We start from the raw sequence: 18,797 nt of genomic DNA on the forward strand, positions 1-18,797 counted from the left end.
TAACTAATTTTAATTAAACTTTGTACCTACACCTACACATACTCGTCCATTGCTCTTTACAAGCAAGCTCTGGCAAGCACAGGGCAGAAGACAATACGTCATCCCCCTTTAAAGTCTCTCAGCTTCTGCCTGCTGTATCATGCTATCCATCCCTCAGTGGATGCTGTAGAGGTGGCAGCAGTTACAAACGGAGCTTTGTTGTTCATGGCTAACACGAAATGTTAGAAGATTTGAGAACCAGCTCCAAAACCTCTTTCTGTACTTCCCAAAAATTCTCGTTTGCATGGGCCTATGCAAACATCTGCTTCACAAGCCCAAGAGCTTTTCAGCATAGTAAGAGCTGAAAACAGCAGTTTCTACATTTGAGGGTACTTTAAAGTAAATCTCTTAAATTCATACTCATCCTTCTAACCAGACTTCTGCATCTGAGAGGTACCCCACGAAATAAGTAAAGCAGCCCTGTGCCCAGAGCTGAAGCTGAGATTAGACCTACAAATTTCCAAGGGTCATGTGCTAATGGTGGGCAACATGATTAATATTAAACACACTTTACTTGTGGATAAAAAAAGACATCCTGCTCAGGACAATGTCAGATAAAACTAGAGAAGGAACTGCTCTGACAGTAACCATGCTGCATGCAGTTTCTGGAATTCATATTTTAAGGAGGACACAGAATTACTGAGAGTTGCTAAAGGGAAAGCCATGGAAGTGACTGAGGGATAGAAAACAAACTCAATTATTTTAAGCCACTCAGGTCATCAGAGGGCTGAAATGATAGAAATTAACTCACCTAATTACCAACATCACATGACACTGAAAGCTACAAAGTTTCCAGGAAAGTGCTAGAGGAGAAAAATGCTTTGTAAGACAGAATACTTACAGTATCCTCTAGAAACATATGCTACAGATGTGACATTGAGAAGAGGGACACTTTACACACTATTGAGATTCTTCTGCATTTGTTCATAATGTAAAAATTACCTTGATTAATTTCAGCACGAGAAGGACCCAAGTTTTTTTTCTGCTGGGCATTTTTGGCAAGAAGCGTGTGCTTGTCATCGCTTCCTGTGTCAAGTTCAGAAATTGTAACAGCAAGGATCCTGCAGAAGTTCGCAAGCTGCTGCTGATCAAAACTGGACACAAGGCTCGCAAGATTGGGAATATCATCCAGCTGTATCATTTCCTGGAGGAGGCAACATCAACTGATTAAGTCACATGTGATGCTGAATGAGTGAACACAGAAACAGCCAGAAGGCTTCAGCTACAGATCTTTTTCCTGGAGAGATCTGTTTTAGTTCAATGTTAGTAAAAGAGAAGCAAGTAGGCAGTGACAAGTGAAGAATCTGAAAACAGCTGTGATTTACAACTGGTATCACTTCCATTTATCAATTCCAAAAGTATAGATAACCATATTTTAAAGACTAAGTACCAACCTAAAATTTGGGGGGCTTTTTTTTTTTTTAACTAAAAAAACCCAAACAGACCCCAAAACCAAACTCACAACCTCATTTAACACACAAATCAATTTAGATACTAAAAAGTTTCAATTCTTTTTCCACTTCTCTATTTTCTTTGACTCACAGATGAGGACTTCTAGATTGTATTTCTCAGTCTTTCATCAAAAGATCTTTTCAATATAAAGATATTTAAAACAATTTTCAGCAAAAAGCATTCATATAAACTAAGCTTGTTGCCTGTATCGGGAAGTACATAATTCTCAACCTCACTCTAAAAACTGTAACAAGTTATAGAATCCTGACCCTCCCCACAAAATGTCCAGTCACATTTCATTCAGGGTTTTCCCAGTATTATACCTCTAATATTTTATTTGCATCACATCAGGGCACTAAGCTGTAATGATACCGGCAAGCAAGTTCAAAAGCCTAGTTTTTGCAGAAGACTTAAGTGGCTTGTTCCCCCAGCCTACAACTTCTCAGAGAGGTGAGAAACACCAAGGTAAGAGAGAAGCACAGGAAGCCTTGCAGATGTCAGGAAAACTACTAAAATATCTGAGGTGTCATCAGAAGGTGAGGATGAAAAATGAATTTATGTAAGTTCATTTCCTTTATTTGAAATACTGCTTGTACTTTAATGACAGCTAGGCACTCGGCCCCTCACCATCCTCTGCAAGCTATGCAAAAGCATTACAAGTATGATACCACATGTCTAATTTGGCTTCTATGTGAAATGTGATTGAAGTTAATGATCACTGTAGACAGTCAGGTTTCAAATTAGCTACAAGAAGTGAGAATGCTAGCTTAGAGAATTACCTTCAGCAACTCTTCCAAAGAAACAGCTGTCTTTACTGGGCTGAAAAGCCATACAAATAAAATTTAGAAACTAGCAACTAACCTTTTTAACTCCCAGGATATCTTCAATGAGTGTTGCAGTTTGTAGGAATGTCTTTTTGTTTGTCATCAGTGTAAACAGGAACAACACAAAGTCATTTCTTTCTGCCAATCGTCTTGTGACTCCTTCTGTCTAAAAAGCAGCAGATGCACACACAGACCCAGAGTCAGAGCCCGCCTCGAGCACTCCTATGTTACAGCCACACGCAGAACAGTTTTACAGCTGTCGTGTTATCGAATCAGCTATTCCTGAAACCAGGAAACACTGTGTTTATGGTGACCAGAACTAACTCCAGTCCCTGTTTGAAGTTAACATGATGCCTGCAAAAACTACATGCTCCAGGGTGAGAAGCTTCATCTCAAGGCAGTTGTTTGCTTCCCTGAATGAAAAGTAAACACTGCATGCCTTGAAGTAGTCAGAGAGGCTTGTCTCTGGCTTCCCACACAAATTTTAACCAGCTCTATTTTATGGTATGTAAATGCACTCCCTGGATTCCTCCTAAACCATCAGCATTGCTCTCAGCTGGGCAGTCTGAGCAACGGAATCAAGCACTGGCCTTAATGAACTCTTTGACGAACCCAAGAGTCATGCTATAACATGAACTCTGGTTCATCACCAAGTTCATTAAGGCCAGCTTTCATGCTCTGACCATTAAAGACAGCGTTCATGCGCTGACCTCCGCTAAGAGCACAGCCAGCCTTTTATGGAATTAAGCACAACTTAAAACTACATCCTTACCACTTACAAAGCTGTCTATTAAACACAACTGATGTTTCACCAGTGCTCACCAGGCTAGCTTAGGTACCTCCTGAATATTTACATGTAAGCGTAAGAACAGTTAATATTGCACACACAAAATTTCTGTGATCCTGCACACTTCTCATTCAAGAGAGTAGTAACATTGAACCAAAACAGCAGCTGGTCTTTGCAACAAAGTTGTAAACATGTTAGCATAGGCTCTTCAGTTTGCAACAAAGTTGCACTCCCTGTGGTTAAAACCAATAATCACATAAGGGAAGAACAAAAGCGTTCTGGTCTTTCCCCTCCCTTATGTAAACAAATACTTACAGTGAGAACCTGATCTATTATGACTCCAACTCTTGAGATTAGGCTGTTTTTGGAAGAGCTCCAAGTCAGTAACTGCCTTTTTTTTTTTTACTTTCTGTTAAACAATGCTCCCTAGGTTATGACATAATAAATCATGTGATTAAGTAAACAATCCTGAGGATGTTCCCTGCATGCATAATCTGAGGCATGCGCTTTTAGCTTCAGAATTTTAATGGCAAGGTATTTCAATATCCCTTTTAACCCAGCATCTAGCTTAGCACCGATCTGCCATCAGCTGAACTGAACGGATATTTAGCACATTAAGGAGTTGCAGGATCAAACTTAAAACGCTTTGTCAGCACCATTACTGAACAAGACTAGCCATAGCTCAGGTTAGCAGGCATTCATTTCCAGTTTCAAATGTTAAGTTTGAATATAAAGCCTGACACGGCTTTCCTATAGAAACACCGATACAGAAAGATGCAAACAAGGGGATTTAAACTTGACAACACTGCTGAGAAAACAGAAACTATTTGAGTAACATATCAAAATACAGGGCAGTCCTATATTTGACTGAAGGAATTTTAATGAAAAGTTTCAGAGTAAGTTTAAATTAGGCTTAAAAGAGACTTGATAAGACAACATACAGACATGTAAAACATTACCAGCAGAAGAACACCTTTCCACAGCATTTGTACTTACACATATACACGTGTTGTACAGTATGCTTAAACAGTCCTTGATGAGGTCATCACTTACTGCAAAGGAGAAAACAGACACTCACTAGCTATGTGTTGCCAAGGAACACTAACATCCACAGCAGTGATTATGGATAGCTATAAAACAGGTGAGAATTTCAGGCTAACTGCTAGCTCAGATCGCATTTGCAAATACTTTGTGGAATAGAAACCTGAGGAAGAAACACTCTATACCTGACCTTTCTCATGCTTTCTTCCAAAACTACCACCAGCACTGCCTGGGACCACAGCCACAGATGTATTGTGGTCTAGTGCACTTCTTAGTTACACACAGAAGAAAACAACAGGGGTGTAAACAGTATTTTAGGAAAAATATCATAAATCAACTCAAAATTTGCCAATACGAGAAACTGCTAAGACATATATTAGTTCCAGTTATTAAGCATGGGGGAAAAAAAAAAAGAAAGAAAAAAAAGAGTTCATGTGTTTTTTTCCACAGAGCATCAGGAATTCATAGAAAAGCTTTCAATCTGATTTACTCCAGCATTTTTACATTTAAATTATGTTTTCAGTACAGACATATAACAACTGTCTCTACCTCAAGTTCAAGTTACTTCACCTTTGAAGTTCCCTGGCTGATGGGCATGGAGCACACCATGATATTTCCTTCCCTCAGAAGAGTTCAGGGAACCAGCAGAATCACAAGCAGGAGAAATGAAAACATTAAACCAAAGCTGCTCCAGCAGGAAAGTTGTGCTGAGGCTACTGCACCCTGTTGGCAAGTTCCCCTTCTAGCAATTTGGAAATTAGTAGTCACTATGACTAGGTCAGGAAAACAGCATACTTTTCATTATCTCACAATCTCTATAACTCCCATTACATAAGCAATGTTTTGTGGCTTATTATTAATAATTGTTAATTGTAGCTACAGCCACGGTAAAAATAAAAAGTTTCCACTGATTGCAGATTTACTGCACTGAGAAAATGTTATGCTGAGCGCATGAATACTCCTGAGCTCTGCTTTGCAACAGGTGACTGTCCCAAATCCCATCACGAACTACAGAGAACAAAGAAACCAATGACTCATTTAGGAACAGGAAATTGCTAGTATTGAAAGAGAGTAACAGAAAAATATAATAACTTCTGTCTGATTGAGGACACAATGCAAGAATGAAAAAAAAATAAAATCAAACCCACACTTATTTACTTACTTTTCTGTTTCTTCTTCTGTGTAATAAGAGTTGGTCTCATGAGAATTTCTACTAAAAGCTGTAACAACAAGATAAAGAATTAAGGGAATAATCACTGAGATACAAATAACCAATTAATTTGTCAGTAACAAATCCAAACTTAGTCTTGCTCTGCTGAAGTCAGAGAAATGAAAAAAGGAAGCCCTACAATAAAAACCCCACCGGTCTCAAAATTACACTGACAAAAAAGTTGTATTTACTCTGAAGAAATAGTAACAGCTGTCTAAATCTCCCACTGGCAGGTTTTAAAGAATTTGAGTATGCAAACAATGTAACTTCACATGCATCCAGATAACATCAAGGACGGCTATCATCCATTTCCCAAAACAATGAATCTTCAGCAATCATCTGCAAAGAGATGCACATTTTGCAAAGGCTCTCCTTAAATCTTACTGGGCTCCAAAATACATTCCAGACATAACAGAATTTAGCTGCTCCAGATTTTAATCTCACCAACAAAGAGCAAGCCACTGCTTCTGTACTTGCACTTTATACGTATACTTAAATACACTGACATATATGTGAAGTGTCATCTCTTTTCTATTTAAGAAATGTTAATCGTTAGTGTTGCAAGACTAGGACTATAGTTCCGACAGATGCAGAACTGATCTTTAGTTGTTCTAGTCTATACCACTGGTTTATTTTAAAACTTTTTTTTTTTTAAAAAAAAACCAGTTTATTTAAAATTTAAAAATAAGTTAGCCACTAGAAGGAACCGAAGACTTCAGCAAGAAGTATTGAGAAAAGCACCTAGTGCTAAAATTCAGCTTAAAATTTTTAAGTCACCCAGTCAAGTCATACCAACTAACAACATACTTACATTGTACCACCTGCTCCATTTGTCCCAGCTTAACTTTACCCTTCTTTTAATGAACTACCTACCCAGACACAGAGGAAAACACCTGATAGCACTGGAAGCACTGCCCACATTTTAAGCACTGACAAATAAATAAGCAACTTTAAAGAGGAATCTATGTTTTTCAGCAACATTTGTAAAAGCAGCTCCATTGGGTGGACAAAAATTACTGCAGCAGTAACTTAGTGCTCATATTAATGGCTTACATTTTAGGAGGAGAATGCACACCTCGAGGCTTGGTACCTGAGATAAGCATCCAAAGATAACCCTATGCACTTGGGATGCAGGCCACCTGCTCTTCTGCTGGGAAAGAACACCTGCTGCAACAAGTCTGTCTTTTAAGGATGGCCACACTCATGATTTCTCCTGCCTTGCCACAGAGCGGACCTTTTCAGCTAGTATTTATTTTTCCTGGTCAATACTATAACCCACCATGCATTTATCACCTTATTCTTGCAGAACTGGTATGCTCCTCACATACACTCCAGGGACTGGACTGCAGTGGTGTGAGACACTCCTTGGAGAGGGCTTTCTTCAGCCATCCTACTGAAACTGCAACAGTATGCAGCAAGAAGCGCAAGAATCCAATGGCAGAAAGAGAATAGATAAGAGGGTGCCTCACCAGAGGCAGAAGGAGCACAAAAGGAGTTATGAGATTTATTTCTTGGAATGGGGTTGCATTCAGGTCCAAAGTCCACAAGGCTTGTGTATCATCAGTTCATGTGTTTGTACTCTGGGGTAATATTTTACACGTATTCATATAAAGGGAGGAGACACAAATGTCTTTTTTGTTCTTCCTTGGGTGTAAAAGCTGTCAGAATCCAAACATATTTTAAGGAATACACTATCACACATTATAGCATAGAGAGTACACTGCAGATTTAGTGTCCTTCAAAGTTACTCATACTTCACAGTTCAAAATACCGCAACACAGAATCAGCACATGGCATACACAGAATCAGCAGATTAGACTACTTCCCTTTCAAGTCCCAGAGTCCTAGAGTTGGACTGTCAAAAACACACACACAGCACTGGCTTCTACCACTGCCTTTAACCACATTAAACCCACTTGTATCAGGCAGATCTCCAGCCACAGTACCAGGCAGTAACAGTGTATCTGGTATTTACCAACTCCAGCCCAAGAAAAGGCACCAACCAACCAAAACCAACCAACCAAAACAAAAAAAACCCACCCTCAAGACACACACTTATTCTGTGCATCCTTATGTTACAAGCACTTCTGCAGGAAGTATCACTATTTCCCTTCAAAAAATGGGAAATTTACAACATTTTCATACAATGTTCTAAATTGCTTGGGTAGCTGAAGATTTTTGTCCTCACTTGAGAGGACACCGGCAACTAAACCAGTGCTCATTTCAAAACAACGTAACCTAAACACAAGTTTTACTTAAGTAAGGCACACTAAGTATAACAAGAGAGAAGTAGCAAAGACACTGTTTAGTTAGACAAAAAAAAAAAAAAAAAGGGAAGAAAGTGTCAATTAGTTAACCAGAAAATACAAATCATACATTTCTAATGAAAGCTAAGATCCCAGAGTCTGTCACCATAACACTGAGCAAACTTGGGTATTTGATTTGTGTAATATAGAATTAAAACAAGTAAACAATGATAAATTGCTTGAACATCTACAGAAACCTCGCAATTCTGTTTAAAAAACTTTTTTTGTAGATGAAGCAGCAAACACTGCATGCCAGCAATAAACACAGACAACCTGGCTAAAAGAGTGCGCTAATGTGCTTAAAAAATCACCACCTACCCCTCAGCGGTAAGTGGAATTCTCAGTGCCAGCTGTAGCATTTTTCTCGAAACTGTTTTCATTGAGAACCTAGAGGTCTCATCTTTTTTAGGTTAAAAGCAGACTGCCTGAAGAAAGAGTCAGGTCTTCTGTATTACATAGGAAACAGAACCTCTTTCTTGATGATGTGATACCTCAGAAAATACCTGCTTTTCACATTTGATTAACAGAAACAGGTACAATTCTAATGCTTAGCAACAAATGGTAAAGTCATTCTGTAGCTTACATTTAGAAGCTTCAAAGGTCTCAAAGACCTCACAGACTTCTCAGTGGTACCACTATCATGCAGAAATTTTATGATACTGTTGAAAAACACACTTACATCAACTCCTCCAAATAAGTCAAATGTGTATGTATTTGGGAAAGTGGACTCTTGAGCAGCTTTTCTATCTTCTGTAACAAATGCCATGGCTTCCATTGAAAGAAGTGGAGAAATTTCCTGCATGCAGAAAAAAAAAAAACCAAAGGAAAGAACAGAAAACAGTTAAAAAAAAGAAGACTGTTCATCAGTGTAAACACAATTGTCTCCAACTATCTGTGATCTACTGACTAATCAACTGCATGCATTCCCAGCCCTTACCTGCCAGCCCATTCACAGATACGCTCAGTTGCAAAAATTAAGTTAGAATATGGTCACAGTTTTTTTAGAGAAAGCAACAACAAAACAACCCCTAGCTTTCAGGAAGCACAGTGTAGACAGTACCTTTAAGATGCTTTGGCACTGGGAGAAATCACTGTTTGGGTGGCTATGTTCATACAGCTTTTGCAACAGTAAGGGAATCCCATTCCATTTTGCTTGCTTATCTCTTTCCTTTAACAAGGCCTCTGTGATCTGCAACAAAGGAAGAATATAATTCCCACGTATCCAATGCTTTATAACCAAGAAAACCACCTCATCACCTCCCCAGAATATTTTTTTTTCTTGCCCCATCCCAGGTGTGGGAAGCATACACAACCCCATGAGTGGCACGAGAAACTGGATTAATTGCTGGGTAAAGTGCAAAGAACATGCAGCAAAATGCCAGGGAAAGAATATATATGAAAAATAGTTTATTCTAGAGAGTACCACTACAAAATCCAGAGCTTCTTTCTGTGCAGCAATTTATCCAGGACTGGCAGCTGCAGAATTTCACAGGTGGTCAAAGTATCTTAAGCAGGACAAGGCTTAAAGCAGATATTATCATTTAGAGAACTTAATCTCGTTCCATGTTTTTATATTGATCACATATTTTAAAATGGGAACACATTAGTCTCTAAATAATTCCATCAGCAGAACTCCAATTGACAGGTCACTCCATGAGGAAACAGGTGCCCTTAACACTATCACAAATTACACCACACTAAGGCAGACAGAACACTGAAGATGGAAAGGCTTCATTACTTGCTACATTCAGCTACTAAAGAGTATTTCCTCAGCCAAGTCCCTGAAGCCATTATTGGTCACAGCAATGACCCAAACCACTAAGATTTACAAGCAGGCTCCAGAAGAAAGTATCAAAGATGCAACAAAAACTTCCTCTGTAGTCTTGGGCTGGTTATAAACGGAAACCGAAAACTGCATCAGTAGAGTAACACTGGCACTATGCTCTGGGAAGCAGGCTGCAACCGCAAAAAAAAGACCTCAGCATCTGCCACTACATTTGTGCAAACTTTCTCCAATTTTCCTCCTTCTCTCCAAAATATAAAAAAAACATTTCTCCATGTTCACCACTACATTTTACACCTGAAAACAAATGAAACAGCAGCACAAGACTAATAAATATTCTGCTTACAATCCACAGAATATGTTTTGAAGGCTGGACTTCCAGGTTCCTGCCAGCAGATGCTGTAAAGGAGAGCTCTTCATTAAATTCACCATCCAGTCAATGCTGACCAAAATTTAACTCCATTCCTTAACAACGCTTCAGAGGTACCTAGACCAACCCCAAAACAGGGACATATCCTTGCACAGAAAGGTAAGGCAGACAACAATAATTACAGCCAGAGGATTTCTGGCTGGTTTTACAAAATTTTATATGCCTTCCAAATAAAAAGCATAAAGAAAGCTCCAATCCCCACGTCAGCAAGACTGCACCGCAATGCAACATTTGTGGATTTTCCTTTACTCCTAGGCCTAAACCTCTAAGCTGCTCTCATTCTGCATAAATCACTCCCCTCCCCGCCCCCCCCCCCCCCCCCCCCCCTTTCTGTGGTTAACTTGCTTTGTTCACCTCCAGCCTGCTTAAATGTTCATTGTTAACTATTAACAGTCAGGAAATGTTGGTGCTCATTGTTTCAGCCAAGACATCCTTCTCAGATATATCTCAGTGTACAATTCCAAAGGGCCATTCAATTCCTTATTAGACAATTATATGCAAATATACTCCAATTTCTGACTGAGAATTTGAACCTTTTCTCTGCTTGTTAGCATACAGGAAAACCAGAAAAACTGATGCAAGCACATGAAAACTCAGACTGGCAATGTTAGCTGCTATGTGTCCTCATCCTTCTTCTAAGCTTCCCAGATACGTGAGGCTCTTTTCCTGATGAATATGAACTTCAAGGCTCTTGAAGTATCAGGTTTTCTTGCTACAGAGGGTGATTGAAGCAGCACGAGCAAACCTGGGACATAAAACTCTCTCCGGTTTTTAACTTTCCCCTGCTTTTTGACTTCTGAATAAGAGTAATCAACAGCACTGCTGGAGAACAACACAAGTTCCTTCTGAGGAGGCCATCTGCACAAGAAATGGCAGGACAAAACCAGAAAGTTGAAATGGCTTCTTATTGTTTGGACTTATTGCAGGTAATGGGTCAGCTCCTTCTAAGTCACAAATTTCCTTTTCTCCTTGTAATAGCCAGCACAGAGAGAATGCAAGAGGAGCTCCACCATTGCCCCATCCCAGGTGTGGGAAGAGTACACAACCCCATGAGCGGCACGAGAAACTGGATTAATTGCTGGGTAAAGTGCAAAGAACATGCAGCAAAATGCCAGGGAGAGAATCCAACTCTGCCTCTGGCTGATGTGGAAGATACCACAGGCAAAGATGACATGCATGGGCTGCAATCTCAGGTTCCAGTAGCACAGCACAGAATTCAGCATCCAAGTGCTCTCAAAAAAGGCCAAAAGCCCTTAATCAACGTTAAAACCTTGTCCTGGGCTTGACATTGCGTTTGTTAATCACACGCATGCTTCTTGGTTTGGGTCAGGGTCCATTCTCACTTCTGTACTAGTAGGTCCTCCTCTCACTGTCCCAGACTGAGAGGCAGTCACTTGTGCTGATCTGCAGAAAACTTTCAGAACTGAAATTCTGAAAGAATGAAGCAAATGTTTCCTTGCTTTCATCTTCTTTTAACTGCTTTCCAAAAAAACCAAAACAACCAACACCCAAAACAAAACAAAAAACCCAAACCCAACCCAACCTTTTTCTTTCTCTTGATTTAATACATGTCTTTGGTTTTGCTGCAAGCTCTAGCTTGTGGTCCCTATTCTGTATTTGCGAGGTTACCCTGGCTCTGAATATTTCCATTCTGGTGGGGCGGTACTTGCCAACGCAAAGATTTTGGATTCTGTGGAGGGATTAAAATTCAATTAGATTGTATGGAGTGTCTTTACAGCCCTTCTGGTTAAAAACTGCATCTCACGATTTCTGTAATAGTAGCTAGTCAATGGTTTTCATTTATAGGCAAAGCCTGTTCCCTTCTTGCTCTGTCTGGGCAGACGTTATTGAATAGTCATCAAAATTAGCACTGGGTCTTTCGGGGCCCATTTGCCCCTCTAGTATTTTTCGGTCTCATCCAAGCAGGTTAAGTGCAATCCAACACTGATTTCTCAGAAATCTTCTTTCACTGAATAGCTTTGGATAAAGTATCTGAAACTGCATACATAGCTTGAGAAGTTAGATACTATCTAGCAAGAAGGGGAAGTGGCAGAAACCCAGCTGGAAATGGCATCAATTAAAAGAAAGGGCCTACCTAACAAATGGTTGCTGGGGTTATGAACCGTCATGCCTTGCTGGCATTAGAAGAAGACAGAGCAAGTACCAATTACTGGGAAAACAAAGAACCAGCGTCAAAACTGCCCTACCACCCAGGTACAGTAAACCAAACCGGTACGAACACCAAGACTCCACTCAGCCATTTCTCAGGAGTTTGCCGTAACATATCCAAGTTTTGAATCACAAACCTAGAAACCTGGAGGACGGCACACTGCAGCTCTCCAGAACCGGTTATATTTCAGGCAGGCCTCTGAAACAAGGCAGCACGGCACACACTAGCTCAAGCCCAGGCACTGCGCTCCCGAACAACGTCATAGTCTGAAGTGGTCTGTACGATGCCAGTGCCACACTGGCAGGTCACCGAATGCTGTTAGCCAGCCAGGTGATCAGATACCCAGCCAGTACCAGCCATCTCCCCCTCCTCCAGCTGTGCTGTTGAAGCCATGGCAGTACAGATTTGCTGGAAGGGCAATGAAAGACTTTCCAGACGATTTACATAGAGAGTTAAAAATGTGTCATCAAGCCCATTCATGACTGCAAGTTAAAGCAGACTGAGTAGTCTCTCTTTAAAATCTTCCAGAGGACCGGAGCCCAGGATTTCCAAGGAGATTACACCAAAGACTGGTAACTACCACAGGAACACTTTCCTACTACAGAGTTTAAATAACTTCTGTGCATAACTTTTCTTGAAAGTATACATAGGGCTGAACAAAAACATTACACACAAATTAAACATTTCTTTTAAATTTCTTTTTAATCCTCCTGTGTTACAAATGCTTTTAAAACACCCTGGCATCCCTTAGCACAATGGTCTATAAATAATGATGAACAATACCTAAAACTTCACCGACTTGTATTAGGTTATATGTTAAAATTTACCTAAACCCACCCCTTTTAGTTTAGTTCCCCTTTCTTTTCTCCCCCTCCACTTTTGCTGTAGTATTTGCTCTTGATGCTCCTATCCATGACTGCTATCCTCCAGACACAGCCTCTCCAACAGAAGCAGCTTATCCCCTCGGCTGCTTTGTGCCTGTGCCCCTGCACATGGTCAGAACTGCGTTATGAGCATTGCTAAACCATTTGTTACTGGCTTGAGATCTCTTGTAGTTATGATTGCTTCAAAATCCCTTCCCCTTCCAGTGATGATTTTCCTTTCCATTTGTGTTCCTGCACTGTGATGCTTTTCATCACCCTACAAGGTAAACCTCTTATTTTCCTAACCTTGTCTCCACCACTTTTCTAAGCTGTGGTCAGTGACACATCTCCACGTCTTCTCACAGTTGCTGACAAACTGAAGAGCAGAAATACCATGAGCTAATCCTCCCCTTTACTCTGGAGAGTAGGGGTAACAGTTTTCTAATAAAATTGTGTCTCTACTTCAAATTTTGCCCTTCCAACATTTCACTGGCTTGCTGAACACTCACTGCAGGAGGTTTTTTTGCTGCGATCTTTCAAAAAGCAAAAAAAAATAGTGACTCAGGTGTCCAGGTATCCTTTACAGCACTAACGAATTCATGCTGTGATAAACTTTATGGGTATGACACATCAGTTGTAGCTTTTCTCGATTCAATTTTTTGTTGTAATCATGCGTTAATGTAAGACTGGAAGTGCTTTAAAAAAAAAAAAGCAGAATTTCCATTCTCAGCATCTTCCATGACCACTTCTGAAGCATATATTCCAATGTTCTGAAAGTTTAAAAGGAAAGAGGCACAAGATTAAGGATCTCAAGAAACAGATGTAAGCACATAGCCGCTACATATTTTTAATAAAATCAAAGCCTTTCCATATCCTTTCCTTCAAACCTTTCAGGCTGTACCTTTAAAAACAGGAAACTAGTATTTGTGCAATTAAATATTTAGTTTTCCTCTGAACAGTAATACTTAGGAAGTAATCTCTGACAGACTGCCAAGAGAACGATTATTCAGTATTTTGAGGAGTGCCCTGTCATGCCAGCTCCTTATTACATTTTCCTTTTCAGTCGCTAAGAAAGATGCATCAGTCTGGCTAAACTGTCTCTTTCCTCACACAACTTCTCACAAAAAAGCCTACAACTGAGGCAAATGACCCTCCTGAAGTTCTCATTTTAACACAACAGCACACTACAGAAACACAACTTCTGGCCTATACAGTGATTCTGGAAAGTGTTCCAAGGGAGAAGCTGTGAACTGTTACCCTGCTGCTGCGGGGCAGCGAACACCACAGCCAGTCACCAGCTGGGTTTTTTACAGGCAGCTCTGATCAGGAACATGTCAGAAACCACAAAATTTTAAGAAATTCCACTGGTGAAGCTGGGAGAAGCCCATGTAAGAGCACCTATTTCTAGCCTCTCTCCAGTTCTTTGATTCTTCGAAGTGCAGATCAAGTTTCCCGTAACTACTGTTTCTTCATCCTCCGCAACCCTGGATGGAGCCTGCCATCCTTTCCCTGCCAGCCCAAAAGCAAGGCATGAGCCCAGGGACATCGTGTCCTGGGATAAAACCCGTCATACCTTCTAGCCAGGTCTAACCATGCCCAAGAATCCCAAACTACTGCTCAAAACCCCAGTGTTTCCAAGAGCAGAACAACTCCAACACAGATCTTTAACACCAACAGCTCTTCAAAACCACTACAGAATCTACCAGATAGTAATCATAGCTACTAATCGTTTGTTTTGAACATCCTACCCTCAGAGAAAAATAGATCAACTAACATGTAAAATTATAATAACTTCTCCGTGATTACTTTTTCCTTGCCCAAGTTTCTTCTTCAATTTTGAAAGAAAGCAAAATCTGTATGGATATCTAGGAAAAAGCAGAGGGGCAAGGAATACTGTATCTACAGCAGTCCTCTTCAGTCACCCAAAATAAGACTACTGAACTCTGATACTACCAATTTTGAGCATTTTTAGTGTATGACAGAGCTTTGGTCCCTGTTACAGAGAAAGCACGTCCAGGCTTTCTGATTCTCAGTAGCTGTCCTCTGCTGAAGAGGTATAAGCCTGCTAAGACCCATACAATTAGAACTAAAGTGGATTATATTCATGCGAAATTTTTTTTGTTAGTGGTATTATTGTAAGAAGGAAACAAAATCAATCAGAAAACAGAGTATTTTCTCAAGAGTTAGGAAACTACTACAGACTACTGATAACTTGTAATGGTAGGAGCTAGAAATCTGGATGTCTGAGGCAGAAAATGCTTTCCTTCCACAGAGAGATTTTTTTCAGAGTAGATAGGGACTATCCTGCTAAGGAAAGCATCTATTCCTGGGGAGAGCAGATCATGAAATACAGCTGGAAAAATGGACTCTCTTTTTCCATTCTGATTGTTTCAGTGAAGCCTTGGCAGTCCTGAGAGAGTGAGACCAGCGCTGATGATCTGCTCTTGGGACTGCACCAGAAGCATGCTAGTTTGCCAGCAAATCACTGGTTAGTGTGTTATTACACTGCTCTGTCTACCGGGATTCACATAGCTGCACCAAAGTACCTTCTGGTTTCATGTTATATACGTGCTTTTCACAGTTGGCTTGCAGCAGATGAAGTGCGTGCCCTCTTGCTGAGGGGATTTAAGCTTGATCCGCTGAGCCAAAATGTTCCCTTCCCTTCAAGGAACCACAGCACAAACGCCATCAGGTATTATTTACAGTGCCTGTGTGCACACATCACAGCTGTGCCAGGAGAGGCACTACAGACCAGGCAGCTCACAAGCAATATTTTCCCTTACTAGAAAATGTGCCACTTTTGGAAAGTTGGTCTGCTTCTATTTTACCAATATCTGAAAAGCCCCTTTCACTTGCTTTGTACTCTGTACTAGGGCAAACCTTGATAGAAGGTTATGCAATGTGACACCAATGATTGAGGCCTGCGTCCAGGGCAGCAGCTGATGCTAGCAATACACCTAAAATGGATATAAGAACAAATAATGGCAATACCTACAGAAATATGCTTTATCCATCAATCTTCTTATTATTAATAACAAGAAAAAGAGACCAACCAGCAAAAAAGCTATGGCTCCTGGTAGGAGAGTACAGCAAGAACACCCATGGATCCAGATTTCAGAGCCTTAGCTGGCCTCTAAACTGCCAGATATTCAGGTGGCTGTTGCTGTCAAAAAACCTGTAATGTCCCTGTAAGATCAGACTGATGAATTTTCTGATGTAGGCCTGTCAACAATTATCCTTACCAATCCAAAGATAAGACCCTGCTTTGCTCATACAAAAATGGATCTTGAGATCACCTAAAAATAGTACACAAAGCTTTGTTTAAGAATAAATGACACTGCTACCCACAGAAGAGTACTAATTGTCTCCCAGAGATCAGACGCTGAAATACAGTGACAACACTGCAGGAGAACACGACTCAGATGGCAGGCGCCACAGCAAGGAATGGTATTTCCCAATTTCTCTGAATTAAAATCTTGAAAAAGGTTTCTCTTCCTCTCGGGTCCACGCAGCATATGACCCAAAACTTCCTTGAAAAAGCAGGAAGAAAGAGCTCAAAGGACATTCTCCTAACTTGTTCTTCTAGACCCCAATACAACAGCTTGGAAACCTGATCTGCTCTCAGGCTTTTCAGGAGCAAATGAGTTGAGAAACTTAAGCAAGGGCTACCACACTGCCACTGAGGAGTCAACTACAGGATTACTGCAAATATTTTAATAAAAATAAAGAACAGCACCCAAAATTGCCTTATAATTCTTTAAAAGTTACATCGAAGTGTCTTATATTTAGACCGTCTGCAAACAAAAAACTGCTTCAAGGTAAAAGTGCAGAGACGACTTGCAAAGTTCAAAATCATTCAGGGAGTTGTTCCCTGCTCCCCCTTATTCCAGGTGATTTAGGAATGCATTCCTACAGCGTTGATGAAGCACTGGGAGCCCCAGGCATCCAAGCTTTAAGTCTTTCAGGGCAGCACGGTGACACTTGGATTTAAAAAGTGAAACAAACAAAACCCTAGCAATAAGAACAACCACCTCAAACTTCGGCATTACCAGGAGGAGGATATAACTAGCAGAAGTTTCCTCGATTACTGTAAAAGCCTGGTCATTTCCATAGCAGTTGTTTCCAACAATTCATAAAAGCCCCAAATTAAAACACAGTACCCACTGCATTTCTCAAGTGAACCAAAGCTCAGAGCAGAGGTACCATCCTAACAGATTGCGTTGGCACACAACGTTATCACCGGTTTATCTGAATTAAACCACTACGGTCGTGGAGGAGCCAGCATGAGCCCAGAGGTGGACAGGCAAGTTAGCGAGACAGCAAGCTACTCTGCCTACAGTAGATGAAATATACTCTTAAAACAATCACACAGAAATAACTTCCCTCAAGAGAGACAATATCAGGTTTAAATTCATGCAAATGATTTTCTTTTTCTTCAAACTAGTATCTGTGCAAGCAGTACAATAGGGACAAAAGAGCTGTTAAAAATCACCTCCTGCTCTTTTCCCTATCTCAGCTACAGAACCACACAAAGACATTTATGACAAACAAATCTTCTCTTAGTAATTGCTCAGAATCTTGTTAATCAAGGAAAATATTGTTGTCTGCACTAGTGAAAACCACTTAGACAAATCCCATTTCTAATTCCATTTCAACTCTTTTAAGATACTTTAGCTCAATAAATCACCACCCGAATGCAAGTTCTTTATCCCACACTTCAGTTTCCAAGTCTTTGCACCATTTCACATCTAATCTGTAAAATAAATGCCAATTATTCTTCGGAAAAAGAAATGAATAGTCCTTTATCCGTGAGCATTTTCTTGAAAAAGCCAGCATAAGCACACGATGGGCACAAGCCTAGGTTAACAAGTTGATTTCATTTCTCGGTATTTCCCAGCATCATCAACTGGGAAAGACGACAAATTTGAAAGAGGTCTGGAACAGTTTAATGGAAAATCACCAGCACAAAGCCTGTCCCATTTGAGAGATAAAAAGTTGCCTAAGCCCTAATATCAAGAGGTTGCCTTTGTCCACCAAACATCCTAAATTTTGATGCCGCGTTGTTACAGTTGCAAGCAGAGCTTTCCTTTTTTTGCAGGAGAAAGCCACGGCGTCCAGCACCAACCAGAACAGCAGAGGAAGAAGACTCCTCTACAGCACGGCACGTACTTGTTCCGCTCCACAGTCCTTCTACAGGGAGCCCGAGGATGGAAGGAGGGAAAGGCGCATGAAGGCCCACAGACACTCTCCTTCCCCACCGCGTGAGGCTCTGGGCCGCCCCCTGACCCAGCACCAAAGCGGCGCGGGCAGAGGGGGCTGGGGAGCCCCCAGTCTGGACCGAGAGAGGGCACTGCCAGACGCCGCCCCCCCCCCGCCAGCAGCCTCGGCGGCGGGCCCCGCTAGGCCAGCCCGGCTCCCACCGGCCTCGGCGCTCCAGGAGGGGCCCGACAGCCCCAGGCTGGCGCTGAGCCCCGCCGAGGGGCCGCCAGGGCCGGCCAACACCCGCCTCCAGCCCCCGGCGGAGCAAGGTCTCGCGGGCCGGGCTCCCAGGCGGATCTGCAGGCCCTGCCCGAAGCCGGGGGGGTGGGCTCAGGGCAGGATGGGCAGCAGGCCTCCGCCAGTCCGCCCCTGCCCCCGGGCACAGCTCTGCCTATCCCCATGGTAGCCGCGCCAGCCCCCGGGCCCAGCTCACCCCCACCGCCGGAGGAGCCTCCCCCCATCCCGTAGTACCTGCGCCCCCCGCGTCAGGCCACAGCCGCTGAGCTGCCCGTGGCGGAGCTGCGCCAGGATGTTGGTGGCCGCCGCACGGGCTCCGCGCCGGCCCCCCCCACCGGGCCCGGGGCCCCCCGCCGCCGCCGCCGCCATGGCCGCTCCTCCGCTCGGCCGGAGACA

The 18,797-nt window shown here is 41.8% G+C and overlaps 1 protein-coding gene across 4 annotated transcripts in view; it reads right to left on the bottom strand.

Moving 5' to 3' along the window:
• The window catches only part of LOC119155029 (transient receptor potential cation channel subfamily C member 4 associated protein), a 38,707-nt gene extending 19,910 nt beyond the window's left edge, over window positions 1-18,797 (bottom strand). Inside the window, exons 1-7 of one of the 4 annotated variants that reach the window (XM_037403171.1) lie at window positions 18,636-18,797; window positions 8,720-8,848; window positions 8,339-8,455; window positions 5,306-5,363; window positions 4,099-4,154; window positions 2,353-2,481; window positions 982-1,183 (exon numbers count right to left, since the gene is read on the bottom strand). In XM_037403171.1, coding sequence (XP_037259068.1) covers window positions 982-1,183; window positions 2,353-2,481; window positions 4,099-4,154; window positions 5,306-5,363; window positions 8,339-8,455; window positions 8,720-8,848; window positions 18,636-18,770 — 826 coding nt within the window. In that variant the 5' untranslated portion in view covers window positions 18,771-18,797. Of the gene's footprint in view, window positions 1-981; window positions 1,184-2,352; window positions 2,482-4,098; window positions 4,155-5,305; window positions 5,364-6,632; window positions 7,655-8,338; window positions 8,456-8,719; window positions 8,849-18,074; window positions 18,145-18,635 lie in introns of those variants that run through there. The other 3 variants (XM_037403172.1, XM_037403174.1, XM_037403173.1) reach the window with 3 other exon arrangements.

The sequence above is a fragment of the Falco rusticolus genome, chromosome 10 (assembly GCF_015220075.1).
Source record: "Falco rusticolus isolate bFalRus1 chromosome 10, bFalRus1.pri, whole genome shotgun sequence".
Taxonomy (NCBI): domain Eukaryota; kingdom Metazoa; phylum Chordata; class Aves; order Falconiformes; family Falconidae; genus Falco; species Falco rusticolus.